This window comes from Ptiloglossa arizonensis, chromosome 13 (assembly GCF_051014685.1).
Source record: "Ptiloglossa arizonensis isolate GNS036 chromosome 13, iyPtiAriz1_principal, whole genome shotgun sequence".
In the NCBI taxonomy this organism is placed as follows: Eukaryota; Metazoa; Arthropoda; class Insecta; order Hymenoptera; family Colletidae; genus Ptiloglossa; species Ptiloglossa arizonensis.
Window position 1 is genome coordinate 361,730 of NC_135060.1, and position 22,977 is coordinate 384,706.

At 38.9% G+C, this 22,977-nt stretch overlaps 2 protein-coding genes across 11 annotated transcripts in view; one reads left to right on the plus strand and one right to left on the minus strand.

Annotated features, from left to right (window-relative positions):
• Smr (nuclear receptor corepressor smrter) overlaps positions 1-22,977 on the plus strand; it is a 96,729-nt gene that overhangs the window by 48,678 nt on the left and 25,074 nt on the right. For 9 of the 10 annotated variants that reach the window (XR_012993961.1, XM_076325766.1, XM_076325762.1 and 6 more), the window contains 7 exons: positions 3,211-3,862; positions 5,098-5,556; positions 5,688-5,990; positions 7,324-7,743; positions 8,128-8,484; positions 8,712-9,181; positions 15,354-15,607. Coding sequence is in view for 9 of the 10 variants with exons in the window: in XM_076325766.1 (XP_076181881.1) it covers positions 3,211-3,862; positions 5,098-5,556; positions 5,688-5,990; positions 7,324-7,743; positions 8,128-8,484; positions 8,712-9,181; positions 15,354-15,607 (2,915 nt within the window). In the remaining variant the exon portion in view is untranslated. Of the gene's footprint in view, positions 1-2,307; positions 2,341-3,210; positions 3,863-5,097; positions 5,557-5,687; positions 5,991-7,323; positions 7,744-8,127; positions 8,485-8,711; positions 9,182-15,353; positions 15,608-22,977 lie in introns of those variants that run through there. The other variant, XM_076325770.1, reaches the window with a different exon arrangement.
• Positions 17,506-21,349, minus strand: LOC143154022 (uncharacterized). The gene is made up of 4 exons (XM_076325771.1): positions 20,680-21,349; positions 19,370-19,817; positions 17,777-18,874; positions 17,506-17,715 (listed from the first exon to the last, which is right to left on the minus strand). Exons 1-3 carry the CDS (start codon positions 21,008-21,010, stop codon positions 17,806-17,808), a joined length of 1,848 nt encoding a protein of 615 aa, XP_076181886.1. The 5' UTR covers positions 21,011-21,349; the 3' UTR covers positions 17,506-17,715; positions 17,777-17,805.

Below are 22,977 nucleotides of genomic sequence, written 5' to 3' on the forward strand. Positions count from 1 at the left end.
CCTTCGTATCACTTTTACGTGTATTTAACAATTAAACATACCGATGCGAAAATAATATTACACATGAATTTTAGAATTATTTCGTAGACATAAATACTTTTAATATTTTTCAGTTATTTTTCTATATATCGCAATTCGTTCCTCAGGTACACAGACGTATTAAATACATCGTCATTAAACGTGCACAGACTCATATGTACATTTACATGTGCATGTCATGTTATCGTTCTCTTTGTGACCTATGTACGTATATGTTCTATCGCATGCGCGTCATTCATAAAAGGGAAAAAGAGTAGGCGATACATGGTAGGGAGAAGATTTTAGAAGTGGGAGGAGGGGGTCACTGACCGTTACATCATCGAGAACTCATAATCTAGGGAAATTCATAAGGTGGCCAAACAATTGCAATGGTAGTAAATTTAAACATAGTAGAAATAAACACACTCGAAATTGATGACGTATTATAAAAATAGCACGATAAATAATTCTAGTAAATATAAAGCGTCGGTAATATTATTTATAATTACTGATATTTTGGTATTATATTCTCTCTCCCTCTCTCTCGTAGCAAACGTTTTAAATTAATATATTTGAATCGTTCACTTTACTTGGAACGTGGCCTCAGTTAAATTTTTAAAAATATCTGAACAGTTATTTATCGAGTAGCATGTATCGAGTACAACAGTTTTAATGTAAATCTTCCAAATGGTTAAAACAAGAAATGTAAAAGGCAAGATTTTCATACACGTGCAGACACGTGAGTCGATACTGTGCTTAAAAACGTAACACTTTTATATTCTGTAAATACGAAGAATTTTATCGTTTCATCAATTGAATCCTTACTTGCATTATAGGAAAACTATTTTTAACATGTAAGCGTACATGGTAGAATATTTTCTATATAGTAAATATTAATCATTAATAGGTTTCGTTTGTGTATATTTACGTATTTGCTGAAGTTAGTATATTTTAAAATTATTTCTGTGCCAAGATTAGTTTATAGATAACATAAAGATTCTATTTAGTACAAGTAGTGATGCAATAACAAATATTCGTTTATGAAGTAATTCGGTAGAATAATTTACATACTGATTCGTGTTAAATATAATTGTACTCGGCAATTTTGTTTTGCAATTGTGCTTTACTATTATATAAGATATCTGACATATATAGTAAGAGAGTCTTTCGATAGGATGATTGAAAAATTAGGTATGATATTCAACGTTCAGAAATGAATATTGCGTACAGAATTTTAACAAATATTTTAAATCAAAGTGTATTAAATGCCACGTTGAGTATATAATTAGTATTTAAAGAAAAATGTATAAAAGTGTAAAATTGGCCAGCACCGAATAATCCTTCATCGTGTTCTACTGGTAAATAATGCCAGAAACTCTCGACGAACCTCGTCGAATGTATTTGTCGATCTGGCAACGTCGCGACAGCAACGTCGCCTTACGAAAGCAGACAGGCACATTCACCCTTTGTGATGTTCAACGCATGCGCAGTCATTCTACACAGAATAGGTACCGATGCACCGGCACGCGGAACCATGATCTGTACTATACTGCGACACCGCATATCGTTATACCCTACGACGCATGCGCAGCGTATTTTGCCACATGTGACAAACTACCGCCGAAAGGTCGTCTATCTACTGTTCTACCATATGTATAGCCAATGGCGGATTTCACGTGAATCATATTTTTACCACGTGACGCGATTGGTTAGTGGACTGTCATCCATCATCTTTTAATGTGCATTTGTTTCGCACGATCTTATCCTTTTACTATGATCTGTTTTATTTATTGGATTTGTTATTAATTTTTTCTATTTACGATAAAAGTAAATTTGTTTACGATTCCATAACCTCTTGCTTATATCAGGTTAACGTGTAATAAATGCATATAGGACATTCATAAACTGATTTACTTGAAAGAAAATAAACGTTTGTTTTTCATTATTTACATTTGCTTATGTATATTCATATGCAATGGAAAAACACAGTTATTAATTCAAAATATGATAATTACGTTATTATGCATCGATTTATGAATGTCGATGTTATTTTATCATATCGAATTTTTGTATAGGAAAGTTTTCGTTTAATGTAGTTTGCTGTAAAAGATTCTTACGCGAGTGTATATTATTCTTTTTATTATTAAAAAATACATTGCGGTGTTTGCTTTTTATTTTTATATTTCCATTTGTTTTTTTAATGTTTCACATTTCTAATGCGAATACCCTGTAACGCTAAACAGAATGGTATATACGATATATACATCGAGAAATCTAGGCTGAGACAACCGTAACCATTGTAGGGATTATTAATTGTCCAATGTGAGTTTCTCACTAGAAATACAAAGGATAAGTGAGCATAGAAATATTTGTATATATCAACCTGAAATGATAAACATAATAATATATACATTATCCATTTGAACTTAAAATTTCAATTAATATTACAAATGTGTACAAATATCATTAAACGGCATTAGATGAAATTGTGTAAATATATCTCGTTTATCTAACTAATCCGGATTCTACAACTTGTCGCTGTTTATATATATATATATATATATATATATATATATATATATATATTTTTTTTATTCTTCTTAAAATATATTGTTTAGTCATTATTTTTATATTTAATATCCTTTATAGTTTGTTAAGGAACTTAGGCGGTACTTTACATATTAGTCACATTATTTACCATTAAGTACATAGTACATTGGTAAATTTTATTAAAAGAATTGAACAACTACTTTCAATTGTCTCGTGGTGTATATACACTCTTATACGTGTATATCTAAATTTACAACAAATCGACCTTTTAGATTGTGACGTTTGTGACTTTTTTTCATTTAGCTTCAGGTTATCTACATTCAATTATTAACAGAGACCGTATATGTATATAAGCAGAATACGGTCGCGCGTTGCGCACATGTAACGCACTTCTAACTCTCGTGTACGTTTCTTCTCACCATCTGTTACGAAACAACACCGACAATGTGCAATTTATCGAAGAAATTGGATGTTTTCGAATTGCGTAGACGACAAGTAACGCACGAAAATGAGTCTATCCCGTGACTCGTCTTTAACGGTTAACTAGTAAAATATGCGGAATCCCGTGACGTGTGCCCGAAATGTGTTAAATTTCCTCGTTCGTCCAACCGAATTCGTAATGTACGTTAATAATTATTTCAGGTCAGCGCAAGGTTACGTAAACATCAAGAGCAGTAGTCCCGTATCTCCAAGAACGGTAGGAGCAGGCGTAACGTACGTCCAGGGTGGTGCAGCTGCATCTTCCGCGGCGGCGGCAGCAGCAGCAGCAGCGGCAACAGGGACGGCTGGAAGTGGCACTGCTGGAGGTCCTTCAATCGGCGGAGGTGGTAGCGGTGGTGGCGGCGGCAGTGGCGGCGGCGGCGGTGGCGTTAGCAACGCTGGTGGCGGGAACAGCGGAACCGGAGTTGTTGGGGCTGGAGCTGGTGCTGGAGCCGTATCAAACGTAGCACCACCCGGAAGTGGGAACAGCAGCGGTACCAGTAACAGTGCTGGCGCGGGAAGCAACAGTGGCGGGAACAGCGGTACGGTGGGTGGCGCACCAGGAGGTTACGTTGCTGTACCCATGGCTGGTGGTCTACGGTACATCCATCCGTATCCACCGACGCCAACGTCGGCGTCGGTGCCAGCTGTAGCCACGGTGGTCACTTCGGCCTCGTCGGCGCCAACTCCCGTACCAGTTCCAACACCCGCGGCCGCACCTGTAAATCCACCCACAGTCAGTCAAACGCCACCACCATCGCTCTCGGGAACTGCTTATGCCGCGAGAGATCCATATCGCAGCGCCACCACGAATGTAGGTATACTCGTCGAGTCGTACGCGATTCGAGCAAAACCCATGATAAATGTTCTATTTGTCGTTCCACTACGGATCGCGAGATTCGGATAATTTTGATCGGTTGGATACGAGATCATGTAGGTCAGCCGTGAATCGAAGAGTAATGTCAATATATGTTTACCATTAATGTTTACAAACAATACAACATATACGTTGCGATCTTTTGTGTCTGATTAAATGTTTGGAACGCGTTACACGAAACGCGCGTATACGTTGCCTCGGCTTTGCCCTTGACTTTCACCCGCTATTAACCCTCCCCCTTTTCCCTTCTAACTAACGATCTAGCCTATCTTCTTGTGCGAATGTTGCGCATGTTTAGGCTAATAGTGACATTATATTAAAATCCCATCACTATCCACGGGATTATTGTGTTTTCGAATGAACGATTCGGTTCAACTATTATTCACTTTAAACCTTTTTTTATTTTGCCACGAATTTTAACACGCGTGTTTAACATTGTTCAACAATATTTTTGGTAAGGATACAGGGTTACGCATTTATTGTTCGATGCGTGTTCATTACTGATCGCGTATACAGATTGTGTACATTTATAAATAAACGTATGCACGAGATCAATCATGACTCATTATTCCACTCATTGCATCGAATGTTTCCAGTTTTTCGTTTATTTTCTATTTTTAAATTAATTATTTCGATAACTGGTTGCAAAGAATAGAAAAATATATGATACGCGAGAACTCGGTTTATTCGAAATAAGATTATCTTCAGTTTCTTCTTTTCTAATTTCTTTTACGGCGATTTTTAATTATTCGTTTAATTAGCATTGCTTTTTTATAAACGTTTTCGTGTAACGTGCAATACCCGTTGCTGTGCGTAGAGCGAATTCGATTGCGAGGCTTTGAATAGACGTTATTTGTACACAAGGTGGTGAATATAAGTGTACGAGCAAGACGAATAACAGCAAGTAACGGAGACAGAATGAAAATAAAAACAGATTCGGTTACGATTCGAGTGCAACAAACGTATGACGGTGTTGTAGGTGTATTGGTAGTGTACCGTCGTCTGCTCTCTTGAACCGGGTCATCGATTTTCTTGAAATAGGTTCACACTGAGAAGGTTAGGCAAGATAAATTGAATAAATCGCGTGGGGAAAAAAGGAAACCATAAGACGAATGAAAGAAAGGAGGAGAGAATCGAAAGAAAGGACAAATTTTAACAGTGGTATTTTTCAGGTGAACGAGAGGATCGCCATCAGCGTGAGCAGCAGTCCTCTGTCACAGATAGGAGTTGGCGTTGGAGTAGTTACAGCCGAATATGCGGTGAATAGCGGTATAGGTAGTGGCATAGTTAGTGGAAGAGGGGATAGACCGAGGATATCTCTTTTACCACCTGCTTCGGTGACGCCGACACCTTCACCAACAGCGCCAGACTATCAGCACGTGTCCAGTGGAAGAAATTCACGAATAGGCCTCATGCCCGTCCAGCCGGATCAGTATTGCAGCCGTACGGCCGTTGAGATGGCCAATCTGCAGGAGGCACCGCCCTTCAAGAAAATACGCTTAGGTCAACCGACCCAAGTTCAACTGCAGTCCCAATCGCAATCTCGCTGTCAGAATCTGTCACCCGCTGACCCCTGCGGGAAACAAGAGCACGTGGTGCAATTGCAGCAACCACTTAGGATAGACACTAGGGTGGGTACACACGTGCATGCGCGTGCGTATGAGTGTACGCGCGTTCAAATAGCAAAACGTTCTATTCTCAATGATAATAAGGTGCGCTAAACACGACACGGTATTATATGATAAATTTGTGCTAGGAGCAGCCCGCTGTAGGTGCGTATACGCCGCAAACTGAAGCGATTTCCCCCACGCTTCCGGAACCAAATACGCAAGAAGATGCGCAGTTTAGGAGTACCAAGGATGATCTTTTGCAACAGATCGCCAAGGTCGACAGAGAGATTGCAAAGAGGGAGTCTCAAATAAATATGCTTCGGAAAAAGTTGAAGGAATTGGAAGAAACGGCGAACAAGCCTCTGGAAGCCAGCGGGCTTAAACGTCAGGTTGAGGAACAATCTCAGCAACCAAAGCATCAGTCACTGGCACAAAAAATTTATGCTAAAAATAGGGTAAGATTCGCGTATAAATTCTCATGTACATTTCGCTTAACTTATTCTAGACAGTACACTGTAACGTTTCGTATAAAAATTATGTTCCGTACAAGTTTTTGTAATTGAGAAAAGCTATTTAGATTTTAGGCTTCGTGAAAAGTCGCCTTATAATCCTTGTGTGACTTGAAACGAAATTGATAACCAACGGTGGAAGGAGTGTAGTAAGGTATCCAAAGTACGCTTATTAAGTGGTATGTAAAATGTTACTTTTGAGGGGTATAAATCGTCTAGTGGTTTTCGTTACCAGTTATACAAGCCGCACATATTCGCAACGGTTATCTTCATCTTGATGTTCAAAGACGTTTAATACATTCACTGTCCCGTGACCAAATAGTGGGCCTTTATAGTTCTCACTCGGGAGTCCTTGACCCGTATATGGCTCGGCACAGCTTTCATTTAGGGACCTTATCGCTTCTCGGGACGCGCGAATGACGCCCATTTCTGATTATTTTAACAATAAACTAGATAATGTGTTAATACTCGAAAACGGTATAGAACTCATTTCTGGGATCATGATTCCTGACTAGGGCTATTGACAACCGAGATATTCGGGTGCACGGTTACCTGTCAGATCTCCAAGAATAGATTATACTTTTGAAAAATGCTCTTCTCGGTTACTCGAAACTTCAATGCCGTTCTGTGATATCTGATATAATACGAGTATATCCGGTTAAGTCGAATACGAGCACTAATGAGATACGCTACATAATTATAAAATTTATAATTTATACAATGTCTAACAATTATAAATAATTCATTTCTTTTTCTCAGACATCGTTACATTGATACAATAGAATCGATAAGTCAAGAAATTTACATTTTATAAGAAATATAGTAATTTAAATAATTATTTTTGTTTTGTAGAGCAAGGAAAAAGAAAACAAGATGGATTAAACGAAAATATTGAGAATTTACAAGAGAAATCGTCCACTGTTATGTAACAATAAAAACATTTAAAAAAAAAAAAAAAAAGAATAGTCAGTTATTAAAAATAGGTATAACGCATAAAAAATATAAATCTGTTGATTGTTTGGTACTCTTATATGAAAGTAAAGATGTTTAAACAAATGTAATCAATTATTCATACTAGTCTCGAATATCTGGGTATCTTAGTAAAGTAAATACATAGTTGTACTCCTGACATTCGAGTGCGCTATTGTTTACACCACTTAGTGATTTTACGACCTTGCTAGATTCCTTCCATATACATACGTATAGTTTTATAATGTACGTACTCAGTATATCTATATAAATTTCAAGTTTTTTGATTCAAATATAATTTTTATTCCAGAGGAAGGCAGAAGAAGCTCATAGACTTCTAGAGAGGCTGGGTCCAAAAGTGGAATTACCTTTGTATAATCAGCCGTCGGATACAAGCGTGTACCAAGAGAATCGTACAAAGCATCAAACGTGTATGAGAGCAAGGCTTATAGCGAGGCTTCGACGAGAACACGCTGAACGTGCGTCTCTTCATCGACAACAATCACAAACGTACGCTATTTTGGTACAAGAGTGGCATCGTAAAGTAGAGCGATTAGAAGCAACGCAAAAACGGAAGTCGAAAGAAGCGAAAAATCGGGAATTCTTCGAGAAAGTATTTCCAGAATTGCGAAAACAAAGAGAAGACAAGGAACGTTTTAATAGAGTTGGTGCTCGTATCAAAAGTGAAGCTGATCTAGAAGAAATTATGGACGGCCTTCAAGAGCAAGAGGTATTATTATTTTATACCAATAAAGCTGATGCTTTGTAATGTAGCAAAACTAATTATACAACAGCTTAAAGAAAGAGCTAAAGGGGAAGATTATCATAGAAGTTAAGAAAAAGAAAATATGCTATCATATTATTATTAAATTTACGATATATTGTATATGTAACAAACAACGGAATGAAATCCAACGTAACTGAACATAAATGAAAACTGGTTATGATAAGTAAAATATGTTTCTAAAGTTTAATTACACATTTTACAAATACTCTCTGTAATATTTATATAACATCAATGTTTTTTTGTTTCAAAATTTATAAATTTGTCGTTTAAATATCATAATAAATATCAAGTACATCCTAATAATATTTGTTTTATTTATTTTTACAGATGGAAGATAAGAAGATGCGGTCGTATGCAGTAATACCTCCTTTGTTGTTGGATACAAAACAGAGACGAATCGCGTTTCAAAATCGGAACGGTCTGCTTCAGCCAGAAGAATTAGAGGCTCTTCACAGTGAACGGAAGTTAATTAATGTATGGAGTTCTGTGGAGCACGAATTGTTTAAGGAAAAATATTTACAACATCCTAAGAACTTTGGAACGATAGCTCAATCGTTAGAACATAAGTCCGTTCCAGATTGTGTACATCATTACTACCTCACTAAAAAAGCAGAAAATTATAAGCAGCTATTGCGGAAGTCGCGGCAACGAACACGTAGCTCTCGAAACAATCCTAATAATAAAGTAAGTTTATTTAAAATCATGTTTCTGTTAGTTTATGTGTATATATATATATATATATATATATATAATTGATCTATATTAAAGCAATGCTTCTGAGTTATAGTTAATGAATTGATTTTATTGTTATTTTATTAAATAGTTTATATTTCTGTTAAATAGAAAATTATCAATATATATTATAATTTTGTGAGTTTAGGGATATCTATTTATTTTTGTAACTGTTTCAGGTAAATAATACCAGTTCAAGTATTGGACCCATAGACATTTTAACTACGGGTGTTACGACGAGGCTGCAACGCGAGCAACAGCAGAAGACGCAAGAAAATCCTCAAAATAATTCGGCAGCAACATCTACTACCACCACGACGACGACGACTACAACAACATCCAGTGTATCAACAGCTGTTGCAACAACAATAGTGGCCACTTCGGCGACTCCTTTAAGTTCAACAACGTCGAGTATATGTTTATCGACAGAATCTGTAATAACATCAACGACAGCCACAACGACATCCATACTGAGTACTACAACGACATGTGTCACGCCGTCGTCAACAACAACCAATACCAAGGATATTAGGGAACCCAGTAAAGAAAGTAAAATGGAATCTAAGGAATCGCATCTTATCAAAGTGGAAGTGAAGGAAGAATCGCAATTAAGTTCCGAAACGGTATCAGGAAAAGATGTTAAAGTAATGTACGTAATATTTTTCTTCTATGAATGTTTTTAATTACATAATTTAAAACTACCCGATACAACAACAGTTCCGTACAAAAGAATAATAGTATACTTTATTGCAGTAAAACGTTAATTATCGGAGACCAAACATTTTTGGTAAACGAACTTTTTTGTAATTAATCGATGAAGACAAATATAAAATGTTGAATATTTGAAAAGCAAGTATAATTTGTTATTGAAAACAGTTAGAATATCGTACTAATACAATTAAATAAAAATAGAATTTTTCCAACATTTTAAGAGTAGATCAAGATTTTCTCGTCCCTCCCGAGAAACAATCTTTCCGGTAATAGGTTTTAATAATATTTCTGTTAATCAGCGTTCTACTGTAGTTAAAATTTTGCAAGTAACTTACAAGAAAACTTACAAGTAACTCTTACATCTAAATGGCTTTAACTTTTATTTTAATACGAATATTACTATTTCTTTTCTATTTTGCATATTATTTAATTCATTAGAATTCAATCTCATTATGATTTTCTGATAGAAAAAGTTCATAATCATTTTTTTTTTTTTTTTTAAATGTAAATCGTTATGATTTTGCACAATATGTTGGAAACGTTTAGTATTTGCGTTTGTTATCTCAGCAGCTACGTAGACCTTTGTTTCTTTTAAATTTTATTCACTTTTTAGCCAATTCACAACCATATTTTCTTTTTTTAAATATCAAATTCTTTTGTAATTAGATAATCTTATTCTGGTAAACTCAAAATTATTTTTATTGTACTATTGTTTGTTTTTGATAATTTTCTTCTTAGAAATTTGTTTTATTTGCCATTTTTTACTCTCATATTTAAAATTTAACTATATTCAAATTTAAATATTAAAAAATTTTCAGTTACTGTAACTACATAGTGACAAATATTTTCATGTCACTTATTCACGGTAAAGTATCTACAAAAGATATTCAATTTGTGCTATTATTTTGTCTGACCAATGGCCTATAAAACTTTTCTCCATACAGGGAGGACCACATAAAATGTTATGTATAAGTTATTTTCTCTAGAGTTATTATAAACGCCAATATAAAGAGCTGTAATTTGTTTATGTATGAGATCACGAAAGCTGAACCAGAGCTAACTTCGTAAGCCAAAAAAAATCAATGTATAACGATTGATTTGCGATATTCATTCAATTGGACAGTTACATTTTAATTTGTTTAGTGTGAAATATTTCATATATTTATTTCAATTCATATGTAATGAAATTTTAATTTTTATTAAACTAGTAATAGAACAAAAATTATTTATCTTTTATTCGTTATTCGAAATTTTTATCTGCATAAAAATTTTGTCCATCTCTTGCTTTGAGTAATGACATACTTCTTGAAAAGCTTAACTTTTTGCATTAATTAATTAATTACAAAATTTATATTAAAAATTTGTTGTATACAGTGATATTAGCTATAAAAATACGAAACTATTAAAAGTATCTTAAATTTATATTAATTTCATTTCATTAGCTTATACAAGAAAAATTCGTGAGTTTATCTACCTTTATTTTCATGATCTCATATTATGGTTTACTGGACTCCTTTATATAACAAAGCATAGTTGTTATATCCTCACAGAAAGAAAAAAGAAAGTTTGATTCAAATTCTTTGTTTTGTATCAAATGGTTTATGGTGTTGAAGTAGTTTTATCGTCCAAGTATTCGGTAATGAATTTTGTTTACCGCTAAACATTCATTTACTTTTGTGTAAATGTTTTATAAATCATACGATAGGAATATTTGTAGGTATTTAATGCCCAATAAATAAATGTATACCTTAAACCGTTTTAAGCATCTAAAAAAGTGGTTTTGGTCTGCATATTTTTCTAAGGACATTCAAATTGATGTCTTATGTATTGTATGAGGAGTCTGAGTGACAATATAATATAAAATCAAAATAATAATATTTTTGTTTGTGAAAATGTTAATAATTATAAAACCAATATACATACATTAACTCGTAACATTGAATATGGTCCATCACATATATATATATATATATTGTATTTAATTATAAAGGAAATGGTCATACATATTTGCACTGACTAAAGGTTAAAATATATATTTCTAAAGCATTTATTATCATGGTAGAAAATTTCCCATCATTATCATAACTATATAGTTAGTGCAATGATTGTAATTAATTACAAATAACAGTAGAGAAGAAAAAAATGTGGCAAATATTAGCATACTACATTATATTAAACATAAATTACTATTATGTTCAAATAAATGATTAAATACGATATTTTTCTCATAAACAGGGCATTTCGTGTAACTATTTTTCAATATGTATATTTTCCAAAAACTAAAACATTTATATATCTTTTTTCCGTAGAAGGTTATTTTTAATTATTTAATTAAGCTGTAGTTTATTTTCACAAATCTCATCAGCGTGATTTATAACAAATTCAGAATATAGATAACTTACAAGAATAAACGAAAACGCAAGGAAACTCTATTGAAAATGTTTAGGACGGTACTTTTCCTCAAAGTGTTTGCTTTGGAAGTAAGTATTACAATGTAAATATTTACTTCATTTGTTACTAACAAAAAAAAAAAAAAAATAGTGACTTTGTCAAGTTCATATAAATGAGTGCCCGATATCACAAATGCCAAAAAGGTGTGTATGAGAAAAGCGTGTCACCTGCAACTTGTATACCATAACCTTTATGGTGTATAGTATCCTGAAAGGTATAGTTCATGTACGGAAGATTCGAGCATTTATTCTAAGTGAATACTTTGATGGAATACAACGTCACACATCTTCGATAGAGTTTTCATCTTGTAATTTGTTTGTAGCCTTTGGATTTGTTTTGAATTACGTTAATAATATTAATAAGAAGGAAAAAGGTATAGTTTTATTTAGAAAACTAAAAGTATCCTTCGTGTCAACAGAAACGAAAAGATACTAGTTTTTAAAATTTATGGACAAGAAAACTTTTGTCGAGAATAATATTTTGCGCAGTTAATTAAGTGGAACGTATGTTAAAAATTTTTAAATTACTTTCAAGACTTTAAAAAGTTTTATGAATGCCTAACTTGTATTTTGCTATGATATATAAACGTGAACAATTTACACGAAATTGCTTACTGTGATTCAAGTATGACGAAATATCTATTTAAAAATTTACTTCAAGTACATTACAAGTATAGGAAAGCGTGAAATTACAGGTAAAATTGTTTTCCATTTGGTTTTGAAACATCTGTCTTATAATATGCCATGAGCGAAAGGGTTAAGCAACACGATCGTTGTGATTCTTGAAAAATGAAATAAAAGAATTGAAAGTAAGGGAAAGGGGACAGGTTGGAAGGGCGGAGGGGTGAAAGTGGTGTGGGTAGGGAGAAATAGAATGCGGCGGTGGTGGTGGTGGTGGTGGTGGTAAAATGGAGCTTCGAGGGGAAAAGTGGGGTAGGTATTAGCAGATTGTAATGCTAATCAATGGTTACTGGTTAGTGGATTATGTTTACCTAGGCGTTCATCACCGAAATTGAGTTGATCGTTGAAAATCTGATTTCGAGCTGCGTGAAATTCGGCAAGTTGACTCTTCTCGTTCGTCTAGAAATTATATGCAGATTGTTTCGTTGACTCTATAGTTGGAACTTTTCCGCCAATATATTCGTGATATATTCGCCCCATAAATATTTTCTAACAATTTTATTTTTTTTTTTATTCAATGTTCCTTTATTTTACTTGTTCTATTTTGGTTGGAGTTAATTCGATAGTTTTTTTTTTTTTCAAGCGATTGAAAAAAAATGGAGATCAATCCAAATGCCAAAGAAATAATTTCATTGCGTAAATTTAAATAGAACATATGAAAAATTAGTGTCTGCACGAGACTCGAACCAAGGCCACACGGATAGGAGTCTTCGATCGCAATCGTTGAGCCACCTTGTTAATTGAAAAAATAACGATCTTATAAAAACTTGGAATACTAACCGACGAATTATGATCGTCATTGCTCAATAACTTGTAAACTACCGAGTGTTGAGTCAAACGGTCGTATAGAGGTGAAATATTTGTTGGTTTTCTGTCTACGTATGAAGTTTCAAATAAACGGAACCATTAATTGGTGTCCCATTGTAAATCATAAAACTATGCATAAATCTTTGAGGGGGATAATTTGAACGTGGAAAAATTGAGGTTTCTTTGAGAATTTTTCATATATACTGTACTATTTTTGGTAATCTTAGTTATTTTCTAATTAGTTACTGTGTACCTACTGATTACTCGCCCCCTCTTTTATAAAAACTCTTTGATGTTGATACGAAGGATTTAGTCGGGCACCTTTCGATTACGTCAGTATTCCGTATAAACTCTTTTCTAGGGAGATGATTCTGCAAAGTTCTCGAATAAATAATAATCAGATGGAGATCTGTTTGGACAGTAAGGAGAGTGAATCGTTGTTCGGCATTCGAATTCAACAATTTTTTGCTAACTGCTTTGAAATGAATAATAATTGATTTCACGGTTGTTGAAGTTCAATCGATTCGTCGATATGGAAATTTGTTATTAAAAACTAAAACGAGTGCAGTTAGCGATTAAAAAGACAGACTCGACTAATTTGCTTAAGAGGATATAGGTTTTTTTTTCTTTTTTTTTTTTTTTTTTTTTTTTTTCACGAAAATAACGTTAACCATACGCGGCGAATAAGACGCCCGCAAAAATTGATTAATTCGGATGGAAATGAACGATTCACTTTTCCTACTTTCCAGCCGTGCCTTTGCCGGATTAATTCCCTTTCAGGGAGTTAAGAAACGTTGACACAGTTAGAAGGTGCTTGAACGAATTCTCTTCATCGAAATCAAAGAATTTTTATAAAAGAGGGATCGGAGAATTGGTAAATATAATAGATGGAAGCCATTATGGAAAATGAGGGTACACGTATCGATGATTTATCATTGTAAACAAATTGTTTCGTTTGATCCTTTTTGGAAAGAGAAATACACTCGCCTTATTTATGAGATACATACATTTTTTCGAACGTTAAGAGCTTCGAAACCAAAAGATTTGAGAATTACCGATCTAGATCGCACAAACTCCAATTTTTTCTATACTTTTATCAACGTTGTTTTTTCTTTACAACATTCTCATCAGTTTTCATTCTGCTTTCGTTAAAAATAATAAAAAGTATAAGACACGAATAAAAGTTCATCCAGATAAAACGTTATTCGTTATCTGTATAATTTTATTTATAAAAATGCTCAACTTTGATACCAAATTGCATTTCGTACGTATGCCGTGAACCTTTATTTCTCATAATTTTTGTCAGACGTTTTCTTCTTTTCGTAAAACACGTAATACTCTTATCGAAAGAACGAACCGATACGACAAGGTCGTACGTAAGATATTGAGCATTCTATGTAAACAGTCGAATGGAACCAGTTACATATAGTGTATTAGTTTGACGGAAGACTGCAACACAAAACTCGCTATCATTCGGAAATAAATCGAACACTTTTGGGGTATCTCGGTTTTTATCGAAATTTTGATACGTTGTAGTCTTTAGCGATATTTAAACGAGTTTGGAACAATTTTTCGAAATTCAAAGTATCGTTTCCCTTTGAAACGTAGTGTTAATTGTTTTTCAATAAATTGTAACAGTCGAAGCGGTATTCGGATGTGTTAATGAGCTTTAAGTCTGGATTTTTGTGTTTCGCATGCACTTACATTATCGTTTTTCGAAAGAACTGGTAATTCGTCTTATGGGCCATAATTTGGAATTCGGTTAGTAACGATACATTGGTCGTACCCTGCTTATCTGCACAGTTACCACAGTATTTACTTGCTTATTTAACGTACACATCTTTCAATAACGTTAAAATCTTTTCATCGTTGAATTAATCACTGGTAGGAAAAACCTTGGTGTATAACTTTACAATTTGGTTCATAATAATTGCACTTGTAATTGTAATGCAACAAAGAAATTGTTTAATTTTGTCGCGCGTGCGTGCACGTGTAAAAATGAAATAAAGAAGTAAATAATTTAACAGAATTCTATAATACCAAATTTGTTATTACACGAAGTAATTAGTTGGAGAGTCCGTGGTCGGCGTGGTTGTTTCGCGTAGTTTGAATTTCGAAGGAAAGTACGTTCAAACGATTAATGTGATTTCCTCGGTTTGGTTATTGTTACAGAATTGACGGGAAGAGTACATTGTCGTCGTCGTCGTCGTCGTCGTCGTCCTCGTTGAACGCCAATGCGACGAACGCCGCAACGATACAGTCGGATTTCAAAGACTCGAATAAAAAGAAGTCGAGTTGCAGAGACGCGAATAGTAGCGGTGTTGCTGGCGTCGGTGCTGCGAGCAGAATAAAGGAGAAGAAAAAAGATAATCACGCCACTTCTATGGAAACCAGTGACGAGGAAGCCCAATCGATGGACACCATCGGTAAGTTCTCTGGAAAGAAAAATTTACGATTCCCCTTCGTTGAACCCTTCGGTACGATATTTCTACGCGGAGTAACGAGTTTGTACTTTGACGCGAAAAAAAAAAAACTTGTCCATACTAGACGCGTTGTCACGCTATCGGCTCACGACTTCCGATCGGTGGGGGACAGTTGGATGCCCAAGCAGATCAACGGTGATTTCGGTGCATCAGCGATGCTATCGAGAGTTTTTTTTACGCCGATCTTTTTGCACAGATCGATCAAGGTGTCGTACGAGTTTGCTATGAATTTTCTAAGAACGGTTCGCTGTGCAGAGCGCATACGTACATACGCAGCGTCGTACGATCAGCGAATCTTTCCGTTCCGACGTTGCATATGGATCTACGACAGCTTCGTTGTTCGAACGATCGATGCATCTTCCTTTTGAATCGTTTAACGACGGTTCGGATTATCCTTGTACGCGGTGTAACTTTACAACGAGCAATACGTTTCTTTAACATCTTGCGCTTACGACTGGTCTATAAATCTTTCAAGGAATACGAGAACTCTATCGGTTCAGCGATGCGCCATCTTGAAAGAAATTTTACAAATTTTATTCTCCCGAAACGATACTGGCTCGTCGACTCATTTTTCAATCGCTTCTTTTTTTTTTTAATTACTTTCGTTTCGATCGAAAGAATTCAGTCGGGTACCTTTCGACCGCGTTAACATTAATTCCATAGTTGCGAGTAGATTTCAGTGGTAATAAAAGCTGAGATACGACGAGACAATAAAGAAATTTATCGCAACTCCGTAAACTCCCGACACGACGTGTTTCGATCGCATTGTTCCGTGGCCCTATTCGGCCGGGTATACTATATTAACAGGGAAGACCATGGCTGGTCGTCGCGTTGAGAATTCGTGTACTTGCGATAAATGAACTCATTGCCTCGTCGTATCTCGGCCCTTACCGCAACCGAAACGTTCTCCTAACTATATCGTTTCTGGGTTAACAACGAAACAGCTACGATTATTATATTTCTTAACTCGGGTCGTGTGCAAAGAACAAGGAAAGCGAATCGTTCGTTCGCGTCCGAATCGATGAATTTTTGGCAGCGTTGAATTCACTACGTACACGTGGTCGAACGTTATTTCGACCGGGGGAAAAAAAGTCACGTTTCCGCGATCATCTTCTTTTATCCGATAATTTTATAAATTACGAAGGTAGTTTTTAAGTTTCCGTATTTCTTAAAATTTAAATAGTCGACAGAGTACGTTGAGTACATTTTCGATAACGAAAAGCCATTAAAGATTTTATAAACGGATCCGTAAGAAACGTGTAGAAAATTTACGAAGAGGATACATATTTTAAAAAATTTCTACAAAATTTATAAGTTTTTCAAAAATAATCGACCATAAATTTGATATCGACTTTTAAAGAATTTGAAATTTTCATCGTTAAATTGTAGAAAAATTGTATTATTTCGATTTGTACGATTTTAAGTTTATCGATTATATTTACGGAAAATTTAAAAAACAAACGAACATCGCTCCGATACCGTATACATACGTTTAATAGTTTCATTCCGCGAGCAATAGATGTTGGCAGCATTATAGAACCATTGGACAACTACTGTAATAAAATGCTAGTCGAAACTAGTATATTCGTTTCTTTCGATTCGCGATACGCAATCACTGGTAGAAACTTACGGACCGATCGAATCGATGCGCGACAACGGTGCGACAACGTTTAAATTCGCGTAAACGTCGTACGCCATTTTATTACCAAACGTTTCTTCACGGCACGCAGCGATCCGATCTACACCAGTGTTTCGCGTTTTTCGCAATAGATCCCAAAGCTACTCGAAATTGATCACCTTCCGAAGTAAATACGCAGGAAAACATATCTCGTACACTTGTTTCATTGCACTTTAATTATTTCGATTGTACAACGTTGTAACTCCTTAATTCTAAAACGATCCAACGGTCGAATCGTTTTCCATGGGAATCTTCCACTCGGTTAGGTTCTAAGCTGCCGCGTTCTCGCTCGAAATGTTCCTCGCGGAGATAAATAGAGGAGAATATCCTCTCGACGTAGCCTCCGTCGAAGTCTCGGTGGTTCGAAACATTCCTAAAACAAATAACAGGGATTTAGGTCCGCGTGTTGGATCTCTGTACGGTTGCGATCGTACCTTTATGCGAGGGTAGAAGGAGTACAATCTCATTGGTTCTCGTTGGTCGTCGAAGCGGTGGACTTCCGATCCTCGGTGGTCGCGGCGCTCGTTTCCTCCGACTGCTGTCTTTCCTCTATGTTGGCATGGCAGAGCTTCCGGTGCTTATGAACGAAGTAATAACTGGGGAACTTGCAGCCGCAGATCTTGCAGGGGTAGTACTGAACGTTCAGGTCCAAAAGACGCACTTCCCTCCTGCTGCGAGGAAGGTCCTGACGTTGCCTGTTACCGATCGAGTCGTTGGCCCTGGTCGGTAGCAAGTGTCTCTTGGTGTGCTTTCTGTAGCAGTATTGCGACTTGAAGGTGTGCCTGCAGTAGCCGCAGGAATAACTCTCGTTGGTGGTGTTGGGGTCGATGGTCGAATCGGTCGGGTCGCGGGTCGTCCCGGTGGTCGGTGGTCCTCCGTTCTCGTCGTTCTCGGTGAAGGCGTTCTCCGTTTCGAAGCACGACCTCTGTAGACGGGTCTGGGAGGAGGGGTTGGGACAGCTGGCCGCCGAAGAGGAGTAGTTCTCGTTCAGGACACGGTGGAACTTGACCGGTCCGTCGCAGCAGGCTACGTCGTAAACGACCGACAGGACACCGCTCGAGGAACTCTCGTTTCCGTTCGATCCTCGTCCTCTCCGTTTCGAGGACCTGGGACGATCGTTGTCCGGGATCGAGGGCCCCTCGAGGTTCCTGTCGCGATTACGATTCACCGTAGTCGTTTCGTTGGTGGTGGTCAGCGGCGATGCGCGTGCCTGAGATTCTCCGGTACCGTTGGGATTCCCCTGTTCGTAATCGCGATCGCGATCCTCCTTGTAACGTCGTTGCTCCGTTGTCGTTGATTTCTTGCTACGGGAGGAGGGCAGGGAGGATTGCGAGCCCGTGGAGGGAGCCGGTGACACCGAGTGCGTCGGCGACGAGGCCCTCGCCGTGGCGAACGCGGTGAACGCGGCTGCCGCCGCGGCGACGAACGGCAGCGAGCTCGACCTCACGTGTTCCGGTGACTTTTGCCTGGTCTCCCTTTGCCCACGATTCCGCTCGATTTGGTACAGCGCGGGTTTCGGTGATGGAACTTTGCTGTTGGAAAAACAAGCCGAGATTTATTTCGTTTCGTTTCGTTTCGTTTCATCGAGGACAATAACACGTGGGAAATAGCAGGCTGCGAGCATATGCCAAGAGTGTTTTTCTCAACCATCGGGTAGCTCGTCGAAGAGCCACGTATCCGGAGACAAACTACAACGAACCGAGTATCGAGGAACGAAACAAATACTTGACGCGTTTCGAACAAAAGGAAGATTCGATGCGGCTACTTCCGGAGGATTGCAAACCGTCGAGTGAGGCTCTTCCGTAACTCGGTCCGAATGATCGAGGAACTCTAGGCAAGATTGGCGCTAGATCGACCTTCGTTGACTATCGTTAACCGTTGCGAGAAATATTTGCACGCGAACTCGATGATTCGTTTCGAGGGGTACCAGTTTTGTACCACTCGGGCATATCGGTCCGCTCGGTGTTGCCGTTCCACACGTGTTTCGTCGGAGCTCCTCGGCTCCGGTGTAAAATCGCCGTTCGAACCTGTAACGCGCGGAGGTTTGCGTTTCTTGTACGGTCGACGGCGGGGTGACCGGGACGCCGAGCGGAACGCTCGATTGCATCAGCACCGATGGTTGCAACTGAGGCAGATGCGGTATACCGATGGTCGCAGAGGACGGGGCGGTCGGCGGATAGAGCGGTGCCGTCGGTGGCCAGCACATGCTCGGGTCTATCATCAGTCGGTTCGGTATCGGCCTAAGTATGTTCGTAGAACCTGGCGTCGAGGTCAGCGTCGATGTCGGTCCCACCGGTATCGGTGTCGGGAGAGGCGGTGGTGCCCTCAGCCTGAGCAACGCCGCCCTGCACTGCTCCAAAGCACCGGGCATGTGCAACAAATGCGTCGCCAACAACACGCTGTAAACGTTGTCCAATGTCACTTCCAACCGGCCCGTGTACATGTAATTCAATAGAGGCGCGAAGGCTTCTCCACCTAGAACGAGCGTGTTCGGTTTAACAGGGAAAGGTCGTCCGCGAACGACGTTCGCGAAAGGTACCGGTACCGTTGACGCGAGTCCTTCGAACGGTCCTTCTTAATCTTTTCGAGGTTACGGTTCGGGTAATATCGTTCGGGCAGAGTTTCCCGACAGTTTCTAGACACCCGAGATTGCGAAAATTTTTATCCGTTGCACGTCGAACGAACATTTTTTCATCGCAGAATTAAATATATCGCAGCGAACGGAAATAAGAATCCAACGATTTTGCCCGTCTCTGCTCGACGCTAATTGTACAACGATGTTGACAACATCGGAGAATAGAAATCGACGATTACGCGTTCGCGATGGTTAAGAGTCACCGTTTCAGGGGATAAGAAACTAGTACTCGTTTGATCGCAAACTTTCGAAAGGCGGGGTAAAATATTTTGGTCGATCGAGAGTTATAAATTTCGCTTAACTTTCGCTCACGGTAACGATAGAAACGATAAAAATCTTTCCACGATGCGAAGGAACCATCGAACCGCGGTGATTCTTCGAGCACCGAATCGTTGCGAAGAACCGAATCTTCGTTCGATCGTCGCGAAACACGCTCTTCTAAATTCTTGCCAGTATCCGTTTCTCTGCCCTTTGTTCGATCTCCCAAATTTTCGAAAGGATGGTTCGAAGTAGACAACGAAAGCAATCGCAAGACTCTCGGGGGATGCGACGAAAGGCGTTCTCCTCCGATAGGTGTCGGTGTCGTTACCGGTAGGAACGCAGTCGCGACGCCTTTCGTTGCATCTCTTCGACGCGGACGAGTGTTTTGTACGGTCCCCGGGTGTACCGGACAATTTCTGACAACGAACAATGAATATTTACCAATCGATGAAACCGAGACGGACGTGACCGGTTGTCGCGGCGGCGATTGTCCCGAAAGGTTCGCGGTCGTCACCGCGATAGCTGTTGCCGGCAGATTACCGCAGCTGCCAACGTTTGCATTGACACTGTTGGGAGTTGTCGCAGCACTCGTTAACAAAGCCTTCAGGTAGCCACTATGAGCGGCTAGGACCCCTTTGTGAGCGACAAATTGATGTTCCCCCTCGTTCCCGACTCTGACGACCGTGTCCGGGGGCGACAGGGTTTCTTGAAGCCGCGAGTAACTGTCCCCGATAACACTGTCACCGAACCAAGCTCTGTACAGACTGTACATGATACCGATCCGACCGGATGCTCAGCGAACGGTTCGACTTCTCGCCTCTTACGAACCTTCGTGCATCGTTTCGACGTGTCTTTCGATTCCACGGAACGACGTTACTCGAGGACCGGCTCGCTTCGATATCCGTGGGTCGTTTCGCGAGATTCGTTCCGTCGAGGTCGCACTATCGTCGTCTCGGATCACCGAATCTCTCTTTCGAGAATACAACCCGAGGTTATTAGCTGTACCTAGTTTTCGTCGCGAACTATCGTGTACTCGATTGTACTTTTCTTCACTCGTTACTGTATCGTTACTTTTGTTCCTTTTTCATGGATATGTAATCTTGATAGAGACGTGCTACTATTACTACTACTACTACCGGTACTATTATTATTATTATTATTATTATTATTATTATTATTATTATTATTATTATTATTATTATTATTATTATTATTATTATTATTATTATTATTATTATTATTATTATTATTATTATTATTGTTATTAATAGTGTGCCGTCGATCGACGTGACGGCGAGTCGATGATCTTCTCGAATCCGTGTGGTTCGATTTGATCGTTCGGTGGTCGCGTTGACGGTGTTCTTCGACGCGAGGGAAAGCACGCGATCGCAGATACCGAGAGTACGCGTTCGCGAGAACGTCAGTTGAAACGGTTAACCAGCGTGTGCCGCGCTCGGCCGTGATTTGAACGCCAGGAGTCGGTGGCGACTTTCGTCTCGTTCACCACCACCTCGTTATCGCGACCGAGCTTGTAGGATTCGCTTGCTTTTTCCGCCGGTTCTGCCGCCCTTCCGTTTTCCTCCTCCAGACGACGCGTATCAGCCAGTCCCTGTGCAGCTCACCCCAACCCCCGGCCAACGAAGAACCGCCCCCAACGAGTGCAGATTGGCGGCGCTGGCTCAATTACGGCAGGGTTGCACGTGCGCCTGGTATGTTTGCCGTGTTGAGCATCATAGGTGCCCTCTTTCTTCGTTCGTACCGAGTTGGCGTACGTCTCTCTCGCTTTTCTTGCTTAACCTGCATCGATGGAACATCGTATGTTTCTCCCACCCCTTTCTCCTCCTCCTCCTCCTCCTCTCTCTCTCTCTCTCTCTCTCTCTCTCTCTCTCTCTCTCTCTCTCTCTCTCTCTCTCTCTCTCTCTCTCTGCCGCGCGGAGAGAGGGAAGAGGCAAGTGGACACGAGAAACCGAGACAAGTAGCGATATAAGAAAAACAGGGAATTATCATCGACGTTGTACCACTCGCGTTAGGTGGGAGATCCGTTTCCTGTTTCTCTTCGCGGTTCATCGAAAGGATGATCGACGTTCGAGGGAATTGTTCGGCGGAAATAGTACGAGGACGAAGCCGGTTGTTGTTCGTTCAATTAGTTTCGAGTGTATCGGCGATTCTTTTCCTTCGTTTTTTCGCGTACGCGTACGCGTGTACTCGTTCCATTCGTTATTGTATCGTTTCGTTGCGTTACGCGTTCCGTACGTCGAGCTTCGGTCGCGCGAACCGGGCTTCTATCGAGGAATTGATTCAATTTTGTCGACGAACGCGCGTAATTTACATACATCGCGCGGCGCGCATTGCCGTTCGATTAATTATTGTCGGCGGTGGGTACTTTTACGCGGGAATTCACGGTTCGTTCGCGATCTTCGAGAGCACTCGATTTACACCGGAAACGAACGTTGTCGCCTCGAATCTATTCGCTTCTAACGTAAATTCTTTCGCGAGTGTTGCGTTTCTCTTCGAAGAATCGATCGTTCGTCTTGCCGCGGAATTCAACTTCGATAACGATGAAGTCGTAAGCAGGAGTACTCGAGTATCCGGTGATAGAGTTATTATTTGATAATTTGTCGCGACCAAGACCTACCACCCGACAGACCGAAACGTTCAACGAAAAATACCCGTATTTTCGGATGGACACGGTCTCTCGATCGGTATATTTTTAAATAGTTAAACCTTTGAAAAGTGTAA